Source organism: Panthera pardus, unplaced genomic scaffold (assembly GCF_024362965.1).
Source record: "Panthera pardus isolate Hobbes unplaced genomic scaffold, ASM2436296v1 HiC_scaffold_3, whole genome shotgun sequence".
NCBI lineage: Eukaryota > Metazoa > Chordata > Mammalia > Carnivora > Felidae > Panthera > Panthera pardus.
This window is the reverse complement of record NW_026526876.1, coordinates 347,156-369,330: the sequence shown is the minus strand read 5'-3', so window position 1 is coordinate 369,330 and position 22,175 is coordinate 347,156. Positions and strand designations below refer to the sequence as shown.

The 22,175-nt window shown below is 57.6% G+C and overlaps 1 protein-coding gene across 2 annotated transcripts; it reads right to left on the bottom strand.

Annotated features, from left to right (window-relative positions):
* Nucleotides 1–4,367: 4,367 nt before the first annotated feature.
* NATD1 (N-acetyltransferase domain containing 1) lies at nt 4,368–17,309 on the bottom strand. 2 transcript variants are annotated; one of them, XM_019413224.2, is made up of 3 exons: nt 17,022–17,309; nt 9,391–9,509; nt 4,368–7,473 (listed from the first exon to the last, which is right to left on the bottom strand). In XM_019413224.2, the coding sequence occupies exons 1-3, from the start codon at nt 17,125–17,127 to the stop codon at nt 7,357–7,359; spliced, it is 342 nt and encodes a 113-aa protein (XP_019268769.1). In that variant the 5' UTR covers nt 17,128–17,309; the 3' UTR covers nt 4,368–7,356. The 2 variants fall into 2 exon arrangements, with proteins under 2 accessions (XP_019268769.1, XP_053748850.1); XM_053892875.1 differs by lacking the exon at nt 17,022–17,309 and having other exon boundaries at nt 9,391–11,360.
* Between the last annotated feature and the right edge of the window lie 4,866 nt (nt 17,310–22,175).

The window sequence follows — 22,175 nt, the reverse complement described above, 5'->3', positions numbered from 1 at the left end:
CCCGAGCCTCTCAGACAATTAGCGAGCAGGCCAAGTCAACACTTCCCCTGAGCTTGGCCTGCGGCCGAGGCCTTTGCCCACAGAACCGAGAAGGTTGTTGGCTAAAACGTTTTCGGTTTTATTCCCTGCTATTTGGGGCCGGTAGCAGGTGCCTTTTCCAACTGCAAGGCCTCCAACGCTTTCACCCACCTTTCTTCTGGCTGCAGACCTGTATCCCTCACGTCTCGCCTCGAGCTGAAGGAAAAAGCCACATGCGTGGGTATCCAGCTTGTTTCACCGGACACCCCCCCCCCCCCCCGGAGCCACAGGGTGGGTGCCCGGTCTGCCCCCCAAGGCACCGCAGGGGACGGTGTTCACAAACATTTGGCCCCTGCAGAACATGAGTCCTCAGCTTCCCACTCTGCAGTAATATGTCCCCGCTGCCTGACCACTGAGCCCGTGCTACGAATTTCCGGCTGTAGATCCTGGAGGTGCCCTACGTGAAGACGCCTTTGGCGCACTATTTGGTATAACAAACACGCCCCCAAATGCAGCTCGGCCCAAGCCCAGTTAAGAGTTTGGTTTTGGCAGGGGCCTCGTCTCCATGCAGCAGTTCAGGGACCTGTGGTCTTTACGAGTGGATTCACCGTCCCCAAACTCTTGCCATCGACTGCATCCAGCAGGGGAATGAGAAGGACAGAGCCTGGGAGGAGCCCAGCTCGTTTCCACACATGTTCCATTGGCCAGGACTCAGGCCCAGGGACACGCCAGCCACACGGAGGCCGGTAGGTGCAGCAGCTGTGTGTCCGCGAGTGGAGACAGATTCAGTTGCGAGCAGCCTCCGCCACACCTCAAGGCTCTCCGTCATCTGGCCCGCCCACCTCCCCAGGCTCCTTCCCTCACTCCCTCACTTCCGGCAACTTCAAAAGATGCCCTAAGCCACCTCGCTGTTGGGCCTTTGCTCATGCTGTTTGGTCTACTCAGAGCTTTCTCTCCCGACTGTTCCATCTGTCTGCCCATCTGTCCATCCAGCCATCCATCCATCCGACCATCCAGCAAGTATCGTTGAGCCTTAAACCTGTGCCAGGCACTGATCTGATCTCCAAACGAGCAACATGGAAAACAAACAATACCGTCTTCGCGGGGCTTGTATTTTGCAGCGAGATGCAGACAGAAAATAACAAACAATCCCAAACAAAGCGGGTATGTATGCAATGTAAGAGGTGAGCGATGACCGGGAAAAGTGGAGAAGGGGTAAGGGAGTCAGGATGGGTAGGTAGCAACATGAAAGGCAGGGTAGGCTCTGGGAAAGGAGGCCTCACTGAAAAGGTGACGGTTGGGCACAGACCTGAAGGAGGCAAGGGAGGGACACCTGAGGATGTCTGGGGGAAGAGCATTCCGTGCACACGGAACAGCATGTGCAAAGGCCCTGAGGTGGGAGTGACTTCGCAGGCATGAGGAATAGCGGTGGCGGGGGAGCCCGTGTGGCTTACAGAGTGGGGGGGATGAGGTCAGAGGCCGTGGGGACCATGTCGTGTGGGGCCTGTGCGCTGATCCCTTCACAAAGCCCACCTCTTTTAGCTTTCAAGCTAGATATTCCTTCTTCAAGAGAGCCTTCCAGGGCTCTCTGCCACACACTGTGGGTCCCCTGAAGATGGAGCCCCATCTGCCTTGCTCACCCTTATGTCCTCAGGGGACACATAACGGCTACTCCACGTGGGAATGGGACTGGCATTCTGAACTGTGGGGTCTCCACGTGGAAAAGGAGGACTGTCCCTTCACGGGCGTCTTGGGAAGTTTCAACGAGGGCAAGTGGCTCTTATCTTTAGTTGGCCGTTTTGTCTTAGCAGATGAAACACCAGTGAATTCTTATTCCCCGACTCTTTTTATTCTAGATTCCAGAACGACCACGGAGAGGCTTATTCCTGTCCTGTCTCGGCATCTTCCCACATCTGACGTGTGACTTCATCGTGGAGTGCCTCTCACATCTGGACAGTCTGTAGAAAGAAGCCTCTTGAAGGATCCTCCCGTGACCTCCCGCCTTCCAGCCTCTCCCTGATCCAGGAGGTTGCCGGACCTCAACCCCCAGGTCTCCCATCCAACTCCCTGATTCGCGGCCTGCCAGCGTCCCCCTTCACCTCCTACAGGCTCATGACACGCCAGCCCCTGGGGCGCCACCGTCGTGAGGACTGAGGGCCTCCGCATGGGAGTGGCCATTCCAACAGCCTTTCTGCGTCGGCTTGGCATTGGGACCTGTCATTCTCGATCATGCCGGCTTCAGCCCTTGGCGTCTAGATGGCCTGGCGTGATGGCAGGTGCCCCGCCCCGAGCTGGCAAGAATATTTTATCCCGGCTACTTGTCTGCGTGCATCCACGTCCCTTCCTCCCCTGGATCACGCAGGGAGGACACGCCTGCAAGCCCCACTTCCCAGAGCCCTTAGCATTGGGCTGCCCGGTCATTTCTGCCCCAGGGAGGCGCTGGCAGGAGACTAGAAGGCAGTGAAGGAGTTTCTGGATATGGGGGGTGTTTTTAGCGGCGGTGGCAGCGGGGACCTGCGGGCCTGTACTCCGGGGTTTTGTTTGGGCAGCGAAGCCCTTCCAGGGGCCCAGTGATCGCAGCTTGTGGCGACACTCCGTCACCGGCTCCCACCGGTAGCTTCCCACACTTGCTACTCTTCGGGTCACTGGGTCATCTTCTCACGCTGGCTCCTCTCATCCTTCCTATGGCTTGGTAACCAGTCCCCGCACGAAATCCCCTCTGTCTGAAGCACCTAGAGTCAGTTTTGCTGACTCTCCACTGACCGCTGTTGTTCTTGGGACGGGCTACGGCCTCCGAGGATCGGGGAGCCGGGCCCCGGCTGCGCTGGAGCGCAGGCATGACCTCGCTGCCGGAAAGCGGGGCCTGGAGCCCCCCTGGCTGCTGTCCCCAGTCACCGTGATGGGGACCACAGGCGCAGATGCTCTGGTATGGGCTGGCAGCGGGGGCTGCGCTGGAGTCAGAGGGAGGAAAACCCAGGGATCGGCTTGAGGCGCAGGTACCAAACCACAAAGCGTCCGAGGCCAGGAAAGCCCGTCTTTGATATCGTGTAGCTGTCGGCCGGATACGACTGCAAACAGAACCCCGGATGGGATCTCGCTGGTTGTGGTGACAAGTCTGTCGCGTTCACAGCCTCGCCAGACTCTGACGTGCACTTTACGGTGCTGACTCGGAAGGAGCGGGGCCCTGAGAATAGCACAAGGGACACTTGGCTGGACTTGAGCAGATTAGAGAATCCTGAACTGAGGAAGGGACAATGTGAGCGAATGCTTGAACGTCATGCCCCAGCTGCACGTGATGTCTTCTCACGCCCGCTGGGCCCCCCGATTAGTGATGCCCCTCGTAGCTCAGCACGGAACCATCCTCAGCCTTCCAAACGAGCAGAGAAGCTGCCAGAAGAGTTATCTGTGTATTGCCCTCGGTTACCATTTGTCACCTAAAGTAAGATCTCACGACACACAAGCACAGTAGCATAAGGAGGGCAGGAGCTAGGTGTGGATCCTGGTTCCCCTGCTCTCTAGCTATGTGGGCTGCAGCCTAGTGATTCCCCCCTTCTGAGCCTCAGTTTCCTCATCCGTAAAACAGGCCTAAGAACCGGGATCTCACGGCATGGCTGTGACGACGAAGCCGGACGGAAACTCTGAAGGGCCTGGTGATCGTGGTGCCTTCCCGTTTTGTTCGGACTAGCACCGTAATTCCGAGTGAGGACTAGGAGAAAAACTTCCCACTCGAGGGTCCCGCCCTCCCCGGGCAGTGGCGTCGTGGGTAGGGAGCGGGACACACACACGACGGGGCCACACAGTCCTCGGGCACAGTGCCCGGCTTACCCCAGAGGCCCGTACCACTGGACCAGGATTTCCTGACAAGGCTCTTTGGCAGGGAGAGGGCCATGCCTAAGAGCAGTAGCTGACGTGAGGTGACGGGACCTCACAGCCTTTTCCTGGTAACCCCCGTCCAGCCGCCCTGCTGGCCGTGTTGAGAGCACGGCCGTGGCCTCAGGAGGTGGGAGCTGCGGCACGGGAAAGGATGACAAAGTCCCCGGATCCTGACACCACCGGTGTCTGGCCGGGAGACCTTAGCCAAGCCCTGGTGCCTGTCGCGAGCTCCTTACCTGAAAATGGGGGCTTTGCTGCTCATTAAATAAGCGGCTGAACGCCAGGGACCAGGGACAGAATGGAGACCGCCTGCCAGGCCCGCTCTCCCTTCCTTCCTCACACCCCATGGCTCCCGAATCGAACAGGTAGAAGGGGGCCAGGGATCAGACTGCTGTGGGGAAGGTGCAAGATGCCGCCTCCCACCCTGGCCTGTGAGCACCCACGCTGTCGCATCTAGCAGTCCTGGGGCCCGCACACCACATCACACCTTTTATTGAAATGTATGCCATGCAATCTGTTCAGGAGCTTGAAAAATAACAAAAGGGAGCAGGTCTGGAGACCAGCCTTGGCCCAGACACCACACGGAACAGGTCCTGAGTAGGAAAGGCACATGAGTTACCCCCTATTTTGACTGGGCAAGAAAAACCCACAAAGCGAGACACGGCAGGACAGCGCGGGGCCTTTGGGGGAGATCTGCTGGAAGGGGGGCCCGGGTGGGATCCCTAAGCGTCCCCCTGCCCCTGCAGGGTGGTGCAAGGACCGGCCCGCGTGACCCGCCTCCTGAGGAAGGGCTCCTGGAACTCCCCGGATGGGTGGGGGTGACGCTGGAACAGACTGAGTAGCACCGGGGCAGGCCGGTGGAGGTGGGCTGGGGGCTCCAGGGCCCGCGTCTGCTGCAGACCGCGGGGTCCCAGCCTCAGAGAGCAGGCTGTTGCTTTGAGACTCCGCTGAAGGCTGAGGGCCCCGTAGGGGGGGCAATTGTCCTTTAAGGCAGCCGGAGTTGAGGAGGCTCCAGGTTGCTCCTGCAGGAACTGGGGATGAGCTGTTCCTGGGCCCAGGGCTGTAGACGGCCCCCGAGACCATGCATTTCCCCTGGTTCAAGTACTAAGTGTTTTGTGTGTGTGCTGGCCAGTGTGGCACATCACCTGCTGTAAGAACACAGGTTCGGGCTGGGACACACTGGGGACTGGAACAGGGCTGCTCCCTCCTGATGCCACCTGGCTCTCTGCTCCTGTAGGCCCTGGGGTCCCGTGTGCCACTGCTGCAGGGCACCCTCCCGTGGATGGGCCGGGGGGACCCTGGGGCCAAGTACCCTCCTGGTACCCACATCACCCTGCAGACCAGGGAGGGAAGCAGCACCAGCTTGCTGAGCTACTGGGGAGGAGTTTTCACGACTGAGTCTGTGCTTGACCTTGGGAAGGCATGTGTGGGTGGGGAGTGGGAGGGGACCCCCAACCGCATTGCCTCAGGAGTCAGAGGGAGAAGGCCCGGCTCCTGGACTGGCCCATCTGTCCATTCTTGGGCCTACAGCCTGCTCTTTCCTCAGACCGCACCAGGGATGCGATACCCCCAGCCTCGGAGGGGACTCGGCAGCTGAGCCTACTTCCTGCTGGGTTCTTCCTGTCCAGGGACTGCCAGCCCAGTGGAGGCCTAGGCGATTCTCTGACTCCTCGCGGTAGCCCTTCGCAAACAGAGCTGAGGAGCACGGTGGGAAAGTGAGGGGTGTCCTCAGCCCTCGGGGAATCCTTGGAGGCCGGAGTGGGGTTGGGGGCTGGCACGTGGAGTGGGTGGGGGATGCTAAGGGCAGTGCCTCTCTGGGGCTCAGGGACCCCCAGTGGGCAGGCTGTCGGGCCTCTGTGCACCTGCTGATCTAGACGTTCCTGCCACTGGGTGAGAAGGTGTCTGTGCAAATGTCTGAGGTGGCCCCTGAGCTGCTGCGGTGGTAGCGGTGAGCTTGGTGCAGAGACTGGAAGCGAAGAGGTGAGCGGAAAAGGCCGACCGCAGGCCAGTGGATGCCATGGCGAGTCACAGAAAAGGGAGGGGTCACCTGGCAACCAGTACCCCGAACACACACACCTCCCCAAACCCTCCCCCAGTCGGAGGCCCGAAGGGGACAGGATACCCCTCCAGATGTGCTGTTAACTGACATCTCAGCCCCAGAGGGACTCTGACCCCAGGGTCGCCCTCCAGCCCCACAGAGGAGCGGGCATGGATTTGACCTTGTGGGAAGTAGGGCACAGGTCAGGACCCCGAGCTCTAACCAGCTCACAAGGCCGGCAGAACAAAGGGTGCTGGTGTGCACCTCCCAGGCCAGGAAAGTTGGTCTGGGAGGAACCCCGGAATTCTAGCCAGGCCACAGAACGTGCCCGGCCACCAGCTTGCCAAGAAAGAGAAAAGCAGCTCTGACATCCAGCGGCCATGAAGGAAATCCCTCTGCAGAAATGTTTCTTCCCATTGGGTGCTGAGGACGGTTCCTTGAGGACAGTTCGCCTCCCTCCCATTCGAGCTCCAAAGGGTCATCTCTGAGAAAGCCCACCCTGCGGGTGGCCAAGGGGCTGGTGAAGGGGGGCTTCCCAGTGCTTGGTTGCTCGGGCCACACCCGGAGCTGGCTCCAGGCAGACGGGGCAAACGGAGGGTGGGGGCGGGTAGCGGGTGGGTGTCGATTTCCTGCAGAGCTGACAGGCCAGGGGGCAAGGAGTGAAGGGAACAGGTACCACGGAGAGAACACCCAGCGCTCCCTCCGCTGACGCACAGCCCTGCACATAGTGTCCTGTGTGTGTGCGCATATGCGTGTGTGTGCGTGCACGTGTGTGCGTGTGCATGTGTGCTCACGTGTGCACCCATTCCGGGCTCTGCACATGAAGGAGGCTCGCCCCTCGCCCTGGCCTGCCCCCCGGCGCCAGGGCACACGAGCTGGAGGAAGAGAAGGGGCAGTGCTGGTGGCAGCCGTGGCTCGGTGCTACGCCCCTGGGAAGTTGGCACACGAGGTTTCTTATTGCACCTCTCCCCTCGGGGGGACACCCTCCTCATCTGCAGAAAGGACACAGACGTAGGTGGTGGCAGACGGGGCCCCAAATTGGCCCTACTGCCAATCACAGAGCTGGGAACAGCAGGGGGGAGCCAGACTGGCCACGGGACGCCCCTGAGCACACTCCGGTCCTGGCGGCAGGCCCTCGCAGGCCTGCCTGCAAACGGCCCGGGTGGCCTTCTGAGAAGCCAGCCAGCGTCTGAGGAGGGGGAGCGGCCAGACCCTCGGCTGCTTGGCCTCCCCTTTACCGGGGTAGCTGGACCACTGCCCATCCTCGGCCAGCGGCCTCCAGGGGCCACAGGTGAGTGTCCTTACAAAAATAACTCTGAGTCTGTCCCCCGGGGCGGGGGCGGGTTTCCTGAGAGCACGCGGAGGGCCAGGGCGAAGGCCGTGAGGAGAGGTCTGGCAAGGAGGGCTCCCGCCCTGCGGGGCCGGGGTTATGGCTGCAGGCGCTCCAGGTACTGCGGCAGGGGGTTCTCCTTGACGTACTTCTGGATGTACCAGCACGTGAGATGGGCCCGCAGGTCCTCCTCCACTACGAAGTCCAGAGCGGCCTGGCAGGCGGGGCGGAGAGAAAGGCGGTCAGTGCCCGGAGCCCGCACCCCTGCCGCCGCGCTTCCCGGGCCGCTCCCCGACCCCGACCCCGAGGGCGGGAGCTGGCTCTGCCTGGTCTGCAACGGAAGGTGGGAGGTGCTGCCGCCACCCTCCTCTTCCAGTTGGGGCAACCGAGGCAGAAAGCTTTGGTACGCTGCCCGAGGCCACACGGCAGTGAAGTGAACAGGCCAGGACTGGATCCAGAGGCCCCGCTCAAAACCGCCCTGGGAGGGAGTCTCTACCCAGGCAGCCACGCGGGCACAGCTCTGTGCTCGTGAACGGCATCGGGTGGACACGGAGCAGGAGAACCCCCTCCCCGTGGCCGGTCTGGCCCGTCCCCTCCTTCCCCGCCCCTCCCCCCCAGCCACCAGGACACCTGTCACCCAATGCACCTGCCCCGGCTGAGCTCAGGGCCTCCGTGCTCCCAAGGCACCTGCCGCCTACAGCGCCTTTTCCCTCATCTCCACGTGGCCACTCATTTGATGCCTCCTTCTGGAACCTTACCCTCAGGCTGGGTCAGGGGCGCCCCAGGGCCCCCCGCACCCAGCAGAGGTCACGCTTAGTTCTTACAGGGCTCCCAAAGCCAATCGTGGGGGAAGCGATGAGGGTGCCAGTGTGTGGCCTTCATCTGTGGCTGTGGTTGTGTGCACCAACGAGCTCACGAGACGGAGAACGAGGGCCTGTCTGGTGCACGCCCTGCCTCTGGTGCCTGGCAGGATGCTGCACACGGCTGGTGTTTAATAAACGTTTGCTGAAACAAAGTGGAAGACAGCCCGGGTGGGGTTGGCTGGTCTGATGAAAGGGGAGCAGCATTTACTGAGCACCTACCAGGGACCCCGTGCTTCCAGGTTGGCCAGCGTGACCCTCCAGCCCCACGTGCCCGAGCAGGCCTTGGTGCATCTCACCGTCCACACCCCGTCTCAGGACTCACTACCTGAGACCCTCAAGAGACAAGACTCCAGTCTCTGCTCCCGTTTCGCAGAAAAAGAAACCGAAGCCCCAACAAGGTACCCGTCAGAGGCCACACGGTGAACACTTGGTGCCCTCGGCAGGCACAGCTCAGGGGAGTCCCGGACGGGGCCTCCAGCAGGTCCCGTGGCTGGCCGAGGCCGTGAGGGAGGGGTGCACCCCGCTCCAAGGCCCACCTCCCCTCTACCCAGGTGGGTAACTCCCGGGGTTTCCTCCTCAGTAACACGGGACAGCCCCCCCACACCAACTGACAGCTTGTCCCACTTAAAGGAAGAAGACAGCCATGTCTGAAATACTCAGGAGGCACAAGCTGCTGGCCCCGGTCAGCAACTAAACCAGGGCAGAGGCTGGAGGAGGAACAGAGGCCCGAGGTCGGGGTGGAGGTTCGAAGGACGGGCGGAGGGAACGTGGGCCTGGAGTGGCCCTCGGGAGAACGAACGGAAGGCCGTTCCGTTCCAGGCTGCAGTTCCCCGCATGAAGCCCAAACGTGCTCTCCAGCCGGCCTGGGGTCCGAGGGGCTTTTGGATGAAGGGGCTGGGGTTGGGGGTTGCGGCACAAGCCAATGTACCCGAACGTTCATTTATCCACTTGTTCAGGAAGGATTTACTGAGCGCCCATGGACTATATGCCGGGTGCTGGGGCCCCAGCCAGTGAGCTCCTGACGCACGGCAGGCATCAGTGGCCAGGAGGCTTAGCTCTACAGAAACCCGGGCCCCAGAGGAGCTGGGGGAAGGCAAAGTGTGCTGCCTGACGCCTGCATAATCCCAGCTGTAACCTGTTGGCCGGGGCGGGGGGCACCCATCTACACGTCAGCCAAGACACAGGCCCCGATCAGCCCCCGGGACCATGGTTTAGCTGAACGCGGGGGCGGCTCCCTCTCCCCACCCTTCACCCTCCGCGCCCCCTACCTTGGCGAGGTGCTTGGCAATGCCGCGCCCGCGGTAGGCGTCGGGGACCTCCGTGTGCTGTAGGTCCACGATCCGCTTGCCCACGTACTCATACAGCAGGACGGCCCGGTCGTGACAGCCTGCGGACGGAGGGTGGTGAACAGGTGAGGCTGTGACGACTCTCGGGGCCTGACTCGGGCAAATGGTGGAGGGACGGGCATTTGGAGGCACGCTGCTAGAGTCGGATCCGGAATAATGTCTCTGTGCCTCAGTTTCCTCATCCATAAAGTGGGGATATGAGAAAGCACTCCTCACACGTAGTTGGACGACTAAGCGAGGTCGTCTCTACGAAACGCTCTGAGTAGCAACCTCAGCACCAGCCGTCCATCTACCCACTCATCCACCTACACAGCCATCTCAGCCATGCAGCCACCCATCTAGTCCCCAGCCGTCCTATCGGTCCACCTGTCCGTTCAACCATGTATCCATCCATTCCACTCAGCACGTGTTTACTGAGCCCCAGGCACTGTTTCTGATACTGGGACTCACCCACAAGCAAGCCAGACAAAGAGCCCTGCCCTAGTGGAAATGGCTAGAGGGGGAGACAGAGAATAAACAAGGAAAACAAGTTAATGTGTAGCGTGGCAGAGGGTGGGGCAGAGGGAGTGTTTGGTAGAGACAGGAAGGAGCAGAGGGAGTCAGCCCTGGGACCTCTGGGGGAACAGTGTTTTGGCGGAGGGAACAGCTGGCGTAAAGGCTCTGAAGCAGGAGTGGGTGTGGTGTGTTTGAGGGACAGTGAGGAGGCTGGGGTGGCCGGAGCAGTGTGGGCAAAGCGGGAGAAGGTGAGAATAGGGAGGTGACAGGAACAGGTCCCGCAGAGCCTCTTAGATCTCTGTGAGCTGTGAGCCATAGGAGGGTCGTGGGCAGAGGAGGGGCAGGAGGTGACTCATGACTTCGTGGAATCCGTCCGGCAGCCTCAAGAACAGGAGAACAGACCGGGGGCAGGAGCAGGGAGACAGCTGAGGCGGCTGCTGCACTAGTCCAGGTGAGTGATGATGGGGACACAGACCCGGGTGGGGGCGGTGGGGGTGCGAGAAGGGATCAGAGTCTGAGGGTGTTTTGCAGGTGTAGCCAGCAGGATGTGCCGATGACTCGGACGTGGTAAGTGAGAGAAACAAGAGTTGAGAACAACTCCACGGTTTATCATTTCAGACAGTTTCAAGTGTGCGAAGGAAAAAGTAAAGTGGGTTGGGGGCAAGATGGGGCCATTTAGCCAGGGGGGCAGTCTGGGGAGATCCCTCCAAGAAAACCTCTGAGTCGAGGGGGTGCTTGAGGGAGGGACAGGCAGAGGGTGCAGTCAATGCAAAGGCCCTGAGATTAGAAAACACAAATCGCTGCCCCTAAAAGAAAACATGTCAGTGCCAAGTGTCTTTCTCTAATTTTTGTAACGTTTTTAAAATTTTATTTTTGAGATAGAGTGAGCACGAGAGGGTGAAGGGGTGGGGACAGAAGATTCAAAGCCGGCTCCACGCTGACAGCACACGGCCCAATGTGGGGCTCGAACCCATAAACCGTGAGATCATGACCTGAGCCAAACTTGGACGCTCAACCCACTGAGCCACCCAGGCACCCCTATCTTTCTAATTTTTAAAAGCGAATTGTCTTCCATGTGTTTTAACTTTAAAGCATCCCGGAGAATTCGCCCCTAGTGCCGTCTGGGCTCCCCGTCTATGGCGGGTGTGGAAGACGGACAGGCCTAGAGATAGAAATGACCAGACCAGGGTCTTGCAGCGAGTCAGACACTGCACCAGGGCCCGATCCCGTGCGGGAGGCTTTCTGTTTCTCCCCAGAGCTCCAGGAGGGAGGCTACAATTCATCTTCCAATTTCCAGATGGGGAAACTGAGCTCCAGAGATCCAAGTACCACAGCGAGTGCCAGGGGAAACTGCCACCCAGGCCTCCGGAGCCTCAGCCCAGTTCTCTTCCTGCCCCTCCCCGCCCCCCCCCCCCCCCCCCCCCCCCCCGCCCTCAACATGCCTCCTGCCGCCGGGCCTTTGCCTTGGCAGTTCCTTCTGCCTGGAACACCCTTTCCCCTTCTCAGCCCCAGTGATGGTGGCCCCAGTTCTGCTTCCCCCCCCCCCCCACCTCCAGACCCCCAACATCTCCTCCTTGTGTCCCAACTGTGGCTCTGCCGGCTGAGCTGTGGCCAGGGTCCAGCTGTGGCCTCCACGGCAGCCTGCCCCAGCTGTGTCGCAAGGGACTTGGTTCTCGGCTCCTGCATCTGTTGGAGTTACTCCAGCTCACCCAGTACAGGAGAGCAGAGACCAGGAGGCTATTTTGGGCCCGAGCTGGTCACCAGTCACTGGAGGAGCTGTCTGCCTGTCCTGGCCATTTAATTACCCCAAAACTCACAGAGGGTCTACTATGTGTCAGGCAGGGTTTTGAATGCTATGCATGCAGCAGTGAAGAAAACGGACTGACCCTGCCTTCGTGGAGGAAGACAGAGAAACAAAACCACCGTAATAAAAGACTCGAGGCCAGCAGTTGGACAGCAAAGAGGGAAGGCCTACCATTTTAAACAGAGTATACAGGGAGGCCTCTTTGGAGCAAAGACCTGGAGGAGGCAAACCATCCAAGAGGAGATGCGGGGGCTGAGTTATCCAGGTGGTTAAGAACAGCATGTGCAAAGGCCCTGAGGTGGAACGTTCTCGGACCAGTGGCTGGGGAGGGGGCAAACCGAATGAAAGAGGGAGAGCAGTAGGAAGGTGCTTTGGGGTCCTGGCTTTCCCAGGCTGGCCTTCAGGGAGATGACAGGCAGCTCACATCTGTGGGGCCCTGCCACGGGCAGCCCCGTGCTCAGCTCTCTCCACACACCAATCCTCTCCACGGTCTTACAAAATGGGTAAGGTTCTTACAGCCCCATTTACAGATGGGGAAACTGAGGCTCCAAGAGGCAGTCACACAGGCTGGCAGCCTGTGGGGCTGAGTTCACTTAGGAGAGTTTTCTACCTGAAAGAGGTACAAAAAGGCATCTGGGGCCACCAGGGTGGGTGGGCTATGTGTGAGGGAAAAGCTCTGTACTGAATTCTCCCGCTGGCCAGACCCAGGACTCCAGGCTGGGGAGGACCCAGAGACCCCTAGTGAACAGTCTTGGGGAGCCTGGCCCGTGGCCTGGCACCTGGGCCTTAGAGAGGCAGCAAAGGTCACCTGGTCCCAACCACCCACACCTGACGCCTGGAGAGCCCCAGAAAACGGCCACCTTCCCGTGGCTCAGGCCAAGATCCTCAGGGCCCTCTGTGCCCTGCTTTCCTCTCAAACTCTGACCTGATCCTTCAGCAGGTCCATGGACATAACCTTCAAAATGTGCCTGGAATCTGGACAGTGCTCACGTGTCCACAGGCACCCTCTTCCGGCTGCCTTACCGGCTTCCCTGAGTCCGCCCACTGGATCCTTTCTCTCACCTGGTGGGGCCCTGGTCCAGCCACACTGGCCTTACGGCTCCTTACACACACCCAGCTCTTGACCCCCCAGCCTTTGTTGAACTGTTCTTGCCGCCTGCTTGGGCCCCAGACCCTTATCTGGGCCAGGTCCCATGAACCGCCAAGAACTCCAAGCCTCACTAGCAAGGGGGTCAGTGCTCGCCATTGGGGGGCCACAGGAACAAGCCCAGGGCAGAGTGGGGCCCTGAGTTCCAGTCCCAGCTTTGCCAGGTGACCTCAGGCCAATCCTGAGACCTCTGTGGCCAAGACCTTACCTCTCCTGCTTGGGACAATCAGTACCACCCTCCCGGACCGCAGAATCACATCGAGATCATGAACTGTAACTGATTCTGAGGAAAGTTACAGCTGTTCCGCTAATGGGGCCCTGCCCTGGGTGTCTCCACTCTGGCACCCTCCATCCGGCCCCACTGAGGACCGAGGTCCCCAGGAAGCCATCAGGGGAAGTGGTCACCGAGAAATTCTTTTCCCTGGCAGGCCGGAAGGAGGAGCCAGGATTCAGGGTTGGAGATGTGGGACTTTTGGAGAGAGCCACCAACCCTGCTGAGTCGGGGGCCGGTGGATCCAAACACCCATTGTACAGGTCAGGAAACTGAAGCGGAGGCAAAGCCGGAACCCGGGCCCTCTGCTCCCTCTGGGAGCCTAAGTAGCAGACTTAGGACAAGTGGGTGCCAGAGCAGGGGGGCAGGCCCAAGAAGCACCTGGCTGGCTTTTCTGGGCATCTGCACATACAGAGGCTGGTTTGGGGAAGGGCTACACATCAGTGGCTCGAGGCGGGTTAGACATCGGGGCTGTGACCCAGAGAAGTGCGAGGGGCAGAACCCAGCACAGCCAGGAGGCACATGACGCCAGAGCCTGCGGGTCCCCCAGGCGAGTCCGTCCACAGACTGGGTTAGTCCTCTCGCCAATGCAGGCATCCTCTCCGTCCTCCCTGCTCTAGGTACCTGCCAACTCTCTGGAGACTTAGTCTTCCCATCTGCAAAATGGGGGTCAGAGAGGATGTGGAAAGCACCAGGATTCTAGGACCCCCCAGATGACCCTCCTACTTGCAGCATGTGGGAAACTCGGCCCTGGCTGGGAGGGGAGAGGAGAGGTCAAGGAAGGGACCTGCCAGGGATGGGGGCTCAATTCTGGCTTAGATGCCCACTGGCTGTGTGCCCTGTGTGTTTCCTGGGAAATGGGGATGCGCAAGCTAGTGTTTCAGAACTTGGATGTGGGGGACAAGCCTGAGCTCCGGCATCATCTCATGCTCTACCCACGCATCCTTCTTCGTCTCTTCAGGACCCAGCCATTTCTCCCCAGCCCTCCTCGCAATGTCCGGACTAGTGCAGTAGCTACCTCCCTGCTCCTATCTTGCCCCACACAGTCTGGTCCCCTGGGAGCAGCTGGAAGGAGCCCAGAACATCCCGTCTAGCCTCCTCCGCTCAGGACCTTCCCAGGCACCCACCTCACTCAGAGTCAAAGCCAAGTCCTCAGTGGCTTCTGTGGCCCTGGTACCCCCCCACCCCGTGACCTCTTGATCTTATCTGCTGCGATCCCCGAATCCTCCTCTCCATTACTCCACTCCCTATTTCTCTGGATACACACCAGGCAACGCAGGGCCCCCGTTCTTGCTGCTTCTTCCACTCAGAACCCCCTTCCCTGCCTCCTTTATGTCTTTACTTAAATGGCACCTTCCCAGAGTGGCCCTTCTGGACATCTGATTCTAAACAGCGGCCCTTTCCCAACACGCCTTCCTGCTGCCCTGCTTTATTCCTCACCAGGCCCTTGGTTTCTAGGACACTTTAAGCTTTCTTCACTGTTCACTACCCCTTTAGACTGTCAGCCCCATGAGGACTCAGCACCTAGAATGATGCTCGGCACCCGGTAGGTGCTCGATAAGGACTTCTGGAAGGAATCCCAACTCTTCCCTTCCCAGGTACAAGACCTCGAGCAAGTCGGTCGCTTCCCTGTATCTCAGCATCCTCATCTGCAAAACGGGAAGAGCAGTGTCCCCTCCCCCCGCCCCTCACATGCCCAGGGCCTTCGTGGACTTGAACGCGAGGACTTGAATGCAGCTGCTCAGTCTCTTCCCTCACCCAGAACCAGAGCTTGCTGGAAGCTTATCAGCACAGCTCTGCCAGGGGGGATGGCCCCAGAGCCTGCACCAGGAGCCCTGGGGCTGCTCTGGCTGTCCGCCTAGGCATTCACGTCTCTCAAGGGGCACAAGGAGCCAGTCTCCAGGGCTTGCTCTGCGGTTCGGGAGCCGCCATGACAGGCTGTTTCCCCTCGGCAGCCGAGGCAGGACTGGGCCCAGAGAGAGATGATCTCCATCCCCTCCCCATATACACACCCAGACCCCACCTTGCAGGCTGGAGAGAAGCTGGCCGCCTCCCACTCCTCCCGGGGCTTGGCCGGGGAGCCCAGGCCATTTTATACTTAGCCATCTGGGGAAGGGAAGGAGGCAAGTTTAGAAATAAAGCCAGGCCCACATCCAGCCTTGACCACAGCCAATTCTAGAGGGGTGTCCTTCGGCTGTACTGATTTGCAAAAAAAAAGGAAAACCCCAAAGGTTCCCTTTTTCTTCTGTCTCTATGAATGTATAGAGGAGCCTCTTAAGCCCCCAAGGGAACCAGAGGCCTCTCTGGAACCTCAGAAAAGAGGATCTGAAAAACCCCAAGGACCCTCCACACAGGAATGGCCAGCCCTGAGTGTCATGGCCAGCTAGGCCACAGCGAGCACCATGGTGGTGAAAGGCCTTAGGTCCACAAGGAAAGAACGCTGCGTAGGGTCATTTGGGTTTGAGCTCTGGCACTTGGTAATGCGGAGCAAATCACTATCCCTGTGGTTCAAACCTCAGTTTACTCATCCCTAACATGGAGGTGATAGTGCCCACAGCACCGGGATAGTGTAATAGGGATGTGGTAGGGCCTGAGAAATGTCCAGGCCCCAGCCCCAGCCTTTCCTGACTGCTTCCAAGTGCAGGCTGGACAAGCCCATTCCAGGAGTCACACCAGGTAGGATTCTATCCCAGCTCTGCCCTAACTTACTGCCTGACCTCAGGCAAGCCTTTCCCTTTTCTGATCCCCTGCCTTCCTTTCTCAGAAATGGGCACAATGGCCCGTAAGGGCCCTTCCGGCTTGGACACTGCCTCGAGGGGCCCAGCTGGGAGGGAAGAAAAAGTTATTAATGCGGTGCACAAGGAGTTCATGGTCCTGGATTTTATAATTCTTTTTTCAATCCCCCAGACCTCTTAGCGGGGAGGGAGTATGGGTTAGTAAGTGGTGGAAACTTTCTTTACAGGAAATGAAGACTCGACTTTACTTTCTGGTTTTAAAAACAGTGATCAGTCCACGCTGATCAGCACTTGCTCTATGCCGCCGGTGCTATTCTAAGCCTTCTTCACTCTCATTATTGTATTTCATCCCTACAACCAGCAGAGAGGAGTGCACTGGTGGTATTACCATCGCAAAGATGGAACTGGGGCACACAGATGAGGCAACTTGGCCAAAGCCTGAGAGCCAATGGGGCTGACGGTGACGGTGACACCTTCCCCTCCATCGTCCCCACCGGGGCAGACACTTCACTCTCTCCCTCCGCCCTAGATCTGCTCAGAAGATTCTCCCAACTCTGTCGGTGCAGGAAAGCTAAAGTCCGGGGGGCGGCAAGAAGCCATTTAGCACCCAGGGAAAGGGGAGACGTCCCCATTGACCCACACTCCAGGACCACTGACGGCAGCCCTCAGGGGGTGTCCAACACCGGAAAACAGCCGCGCTCGAGCAGGTGAGGGTCCCGAGTAGCTGAAGCAGGGTGCCGGCCGCAGAACACCCGGGCTGGCCCTACTTCTACGTTTGCCTTCCCGGGGGGAGGGGGAGTCCCCTGCCCGCCTGCCCGGGGCGCTCCGCGTGGGCGCGCCTCTCCCGGGCAGCCCGCTCCTCCCCAGCCCGCGAGTCGGCCGCGCCCCCACCAAGCCCGCGAGCGCAGCCCCCGGCCTGATCCCGGGGCGCCGGGCGGAGCAGCACCCGAGCGGCGGCCGCCGGAGGCCACCCCGCGGCGCGCGCTCGCGACGCCCCTCCCGGGCCGCGGGCCGGGGGCGCGCGCCCCAGCTAGGGGGCGGCCTCGGCGGGCCCCGCTTGCTCGCAGACAAAAGGCGGGGGCGGGCCGGACGCCGCGTTACCGTTGAGCCGGACGGTGAACTGGCGGCGCCGGCGGTCGTGCTCCACGCGGATGGGGCAGCCCTGCTCCAGCGCGCCCAGCGGCGCGGCGGCCGCCGAGTGCGCCATCTGCGCGCCGGGCAGCGGCCGCTGGGACCCGCGGCCCGCGCCTGCTCGGCAGGGCCGGGCGCGCGGAGCGGTGCGCGGGCCCGCGGCGGCGGCGGCGGCTGCGGCTGCGGCGGGGACGGAGACTCGGGACGGCCGGCAGCCCGCAGCCGGGAGACCGCAGGCGGCGGCGCAGAAACTGACACTCGGCGGCGGCCGCGGCGGCGGCAGCAACAAAAAAAAGGAGGGGGGCCAGGAAATCAGCTGTGAGGTCACGTGCGGCGCGCAGCCAGTGGGCGCGCGACCTTTTTGTTTTGATACATTCCATTCGACTCTTAAAGGGGCCGTGCGCCTCGCTGGCCGCGTTCCACTCGCCGCCGCAAACAAAACAACGCGCTCCCCGTCTGCGCCAGGACCCCTTTCCCCTCTTGCGTTTGACCCGCAAGCAACTTTGGGCCCCCCACACGGACCCCTTCTCAAAAAGATGTAACAACCCGTGGGGAATCTAATCGTCCTCTCGAAGCCACCATTTATGAAGCACTTGCTGTGTGCACAGCGTGTGCATAGCAAAGCCCTGGTAAGCTACAGGGGGCGCTCAGTAACGACTCCCTGCACTCAGTGAAAATTCTCATCACAAGCCTGAAAAATAGGTATGCTTGACTCTATTTCACAGATGAGGAAATAGAGGCCCGAGGCACTGAAAGACCTTGAGGTCACACAGCTGGGACCTTGGGAGGCTTGGTGCTTCCTATCCGACCCTTATGCAGGTATGGCTGGTGAGGAGGGACAATCCTGAGAAGACTGTTCGGGATAGGGGTGAAATACCGTCTCACCCCAAAAGAGACAGAAGTGTAAGAAGCCGTGGAGATCTCTGGATCCACTCCACAGCTGGGGAAACTGAGTCCCAGAAAAGGGGCAGGGACTCACAAGACTGTGGGAATGGTGGCAGTGGTGGCAAACTTCTTTTCCGAAAGGGGGACTTGACCAGCCTTCCTCCGACCGACCCTCATCCTGTTCACACTTGAAGCTGTGCTCCCTCCCACCCACTGCTGTTTATGAATCACATGAACTACAGGTTACCCTTTACTAGTTTGTTAATTAAGGTGCAAGCTTGAAGGTCACTGCCACATGACCACTACCCAAATCACGGCAGAGAACACTTATGGTTCCCTCACAGCTCTTCCAATCAGTGGCCCACGCTTTCAAGTAAGGACTGTCCTTGACTTCCAGCATCATTGACTGGATTGATTGTTAGTTTGATAGTTTGATTTTTCTGGAATTTCACATAAACAGAATCATAGTATGCACTTTTTAGTGTCTAATGTCTTTTGTTCCACATTATCTGTGAGATTCATCCATGTTATCTTGTCATCACTGAATGGTATTCCATTGTGGGCACACACTGTAATTTATTTATCTGCTCTCGGGTTGCTTTCGGGTTTTGACCATTACGAATAAATCTTGAACACCTCTTTTGAACACATTCTTGAACACCTCTGTCAGTGTCTGTATTGTAGCACTCCTGCTGGGTCTTTACCAAGAATGCTGTGTCTTACGGAAGGTGTAAGAGAAATTGCCTTTTATGAGACCAAATTATGAGACACTGTCAGACCTTTTTCCAAGATGGCCATACTATTTTATGCTCCTAATAGTAATTTTGAGAGTTCCATTTGGTGTTGGCATCTTTTAACTTTAGCCATTCTGATGAGTGACTGTCAAGTGGTCTTTCAGTGGCTTTAAGTTGCATTTGCCCGATGACTGATGATGTTGAGCCTTCTTCGAAAGACTCTTAGCCATTTGGATATCCAATTTTGTGAAGAGCCTGTTTAAGGATTTGCCCGTTCACTTTTCTTCTTTTTGATTTATTGGAGACTTTTCTTTTTATAGTTTGGTTGTAAGTCCTTTGTCAGATGTATTTATTGAGAATATCCTAGCAGGAGTTTTTTTTTTTTTTTTTTTAACAAGTGTACATTGTATCATGGAGTTTGGAAATAAAAACAAGGCCGAGGAGTGAGTCATTATGTACAAGGAGACAGAAAGAGATTCTGGGGTCAGACGGGGCCTTGACCTCAGCTGAGTCAGGGTTGACTGTAATCCTGTGCAAGCAAGATGTGACCTTTATATGTCTCAGGTGACTTCTTTGTCTCCAAAGCACTTGCTTCTGGAAATTCCATGAACAGGCCATGCTGTTTCCCATCTGGGCCTTTGTTTGTGCTATTAGTCAAATATCACCTACTCCAGGAAGCCCTCACTGATGCTTCCCAACCAGCCTCAGTCCAGGGGAGATTCCTCTCTGAATAAGTCCCTGGCACACCAAGTCCCAGTGCACACCAAGCCTAGCAGAAGAGCCCAAGATCCTCCCTGGTTTTTTTTTTTTTTTTTTTTTTTTTAATTTTTTTAATGTTTATTTTTGAAAGAGAGTATGAGTCGGGGAGGAGCAGGAGAGAGAGAGAGGGGATCCGAAACAGGCTCTGTGAGTGCAGAGCCCAACTCAGGGCTCAAACTCATAAACCATGAGCTCATGACCTGAGCTGAAATCAAGAGTCTACCGCTCAACTGACTGAGTCACTCAGGCGCTCCCCCAACCCCCCCCCCTCCCCCCGCCCCAACCTGTTTTAGATTCCTTTCTTTTTCTCCTACTTTTTAATGTAGTAGCTTGCTGGGGTGTTTAAAATGTGCAGAAATCATTTGGGAAACAAGGCAGCAGATCAATAAAAGATGAAGTGAGTAATTAATATATACCAGGTTGAATGGATTTGCTTTATCTTTTGACCCCAGAGCATGCTGGCCACGAAGGAGAACTTGCGGATGGGTTGCTGAATGAATGTGTGACTCCAGAAGTTAGAAAGCAAAGCCGGGTCCCAATAGTCTTGGGGTCGGTGAGCCCTGACTGCTTAAAGCCCCTATGACTGGGGGCTGGTGGGGCCACATGGAGACCCGGTCCTATGTATAAGGATATCATTTATTTAGTCATTTCATTACTTCATTTAGCAAACATGTATTGAGTACCGACTGTGCGCCAAGCACTATTCTAAGGGGACACACAAAACAGGCCAAACTCCCTGCCCTCCAGGAGCTTACATTCTAGGAGAGGGAGAGACAATAAGCAAAGAAAGAAAGAAATAGTTGTTCCATCTCATGGGGATGAATGTCCCAGAGATTCTGCCAGGAGGGATGTGGGCCATGTTATTGGGGGAAGTTTCAGACAAGGTTGCCAGGACCCACCTCAACTGACTTGAGGTCTTTTAATGAAAGATTTGAAGGAGATAAGAAAGTGAGTCAGGAGATGTTGCAAGGGGAAAAGCAATCCAGGCAGAGACAACAGCCAGTGCAAAGGCCCTGAGGTATGTTTAAAGAACCCACTGAGGCCAGTGGGGCTGGAGCATAGGGAGCCAGGGGAGAGGGGTGATGCTGAGGGGCCTGAGGGATAGATTGAGGGTCCTTGCTGGCCACAGTGAAGACTTTGGCCTTTACTCTGAGCCAGTAGAGAGCTATGGGAAGGTTTTGAGCAGATGAGAGATACAATCTTAGGGTTTTTGTTTTTCTTTTTAATATTGGAAAATTTCAAACATACAGTATATATAAATACATTGAATAGTAAGATGAGGCCCAATGTACCCATCATGGTTGAGGTTTTTGTTTGTGGGAGCTTTTTAATTAAAAAAATTTTTTTTAATTAAAAATTAAAAAAAAAATTTTTTTTTAATTTTAATTAAAAAAATTCAGGTAGTATTTACATACAATAAAAACGACCCTTTTCAGGGTATAGGGTTTTTTTTGTTTAAGTTTGTGTATTTATTTTGAGAGAGAGTGCAAGTGGGTGAGGGGCAGAGAGAGGGAGAGAAAGAGAATCCCAAGCAGGCTCCGCACTGCCAGCACAGAGCTTGTTGCGGGGCTCGAACTCACAAACTGTAAGATCACGACCTGAGCCAAAGTCAGACCTTAACCAACTGAGCCACCCAGGCGCCCCTCAGCGTATGGTTTTGACAAATGTATACCCTCATGTAGCAAAACTCCCAAACAAGTTATAAAAGTTTTACTATTCCCCCAAATCCCCTGAACCCCTTTAAAAAATGTTTTTAATGTTTATTTTTGAGAGAGAGCAAAAGCAGGGAGGGACAGGGAGAGACGAAGACACAGAATCTGAAACAGGCTCCAGGCTCTGAGCCGTTAGCACAGAGCCTGACGCGGGGCTTGAATGCACAAACTGCGAGATCATGACCCGAGCTGTAGTCGGATGCCCAACTGACTGAGCCACACACGCGCCCCTCCCCTGAACCCCTTTAACCACTCCCCCACCCCACCTCTGATTTGTTTTCTGTCCCCATCATTTTACCTTTTTCAGCATATCCTATAAATGGAATAACGCGTAGCACATGGCCACCTACGTTGGCCTCCTTCAGTCAGCATGATGTCTTTGTGATGAGTCCAGGGTGCTGTGCCTGCCAGCAGCCTGTTCCTTTCCGTGGTTCCATAGCATTCCATGGCACTGTATAATGACCTCCATTGTGAGAATCCCTTTGCCTCCTTCGTGGGGGATGGACCATGGGAAGGGAAGCAGAGAAGCAGGGGACCCCTGCAGCAGTCCAAACAAACAGCGACAACAGTGGCCAATGCCCATTGTCCTCAGCTCTGTGGTTCTCACAGAAATGCCGAGTTGAAGGTAGCTCATGGGTGTGGCACCCACACTGCCCCCCCCCCCCCCGCCTCCCCTGGGACAGGGGGACTGAAGCCTCATGAGAAGGAGGCTCCTTGGAGAGTAAAGTGACGGATTTAGAATTTGAGCCTGTTAGTCTCCAGACCTGTGCTCTTAGCCTCTCTAGCTCTATACCCCTGGGCCTCAGTTTCCTCATCTGTGAAATAGTTAAGGGGTGTGAATAACCTCACCAAGTGTCCAACTTCCTGAGGTTGGAGGCTGAGACCCGAACAGGCTTGGATTGTCCATCCTGGCTCTGCTGTGAGACCCAGGTCAGTCACCGGCCTTCTCTGGGCCTTACCTCTCCCCCTGGCCCCCCCAGTACCTCAGCTCCACCAAGCCTGCATGGAATGAGTGTGGGTAGGATGTGGGGGGA

Coding starts and splice junctions, on each gene's coding strand:
- NATD1 (XM_053892875.1), bottom strand. CDS start 9,654: ATGGATGAGGAAACTGAGGCACAGAGACATTATTCCGGATCCGACTCT. Junction 7,474..9,390: donor TTGCCAAGCACCTCGCCAAG/GTAGGGGGCGCG, acceptor CCCGCCTGCCAG/GCCGCTCTGGACTTCGTAGT.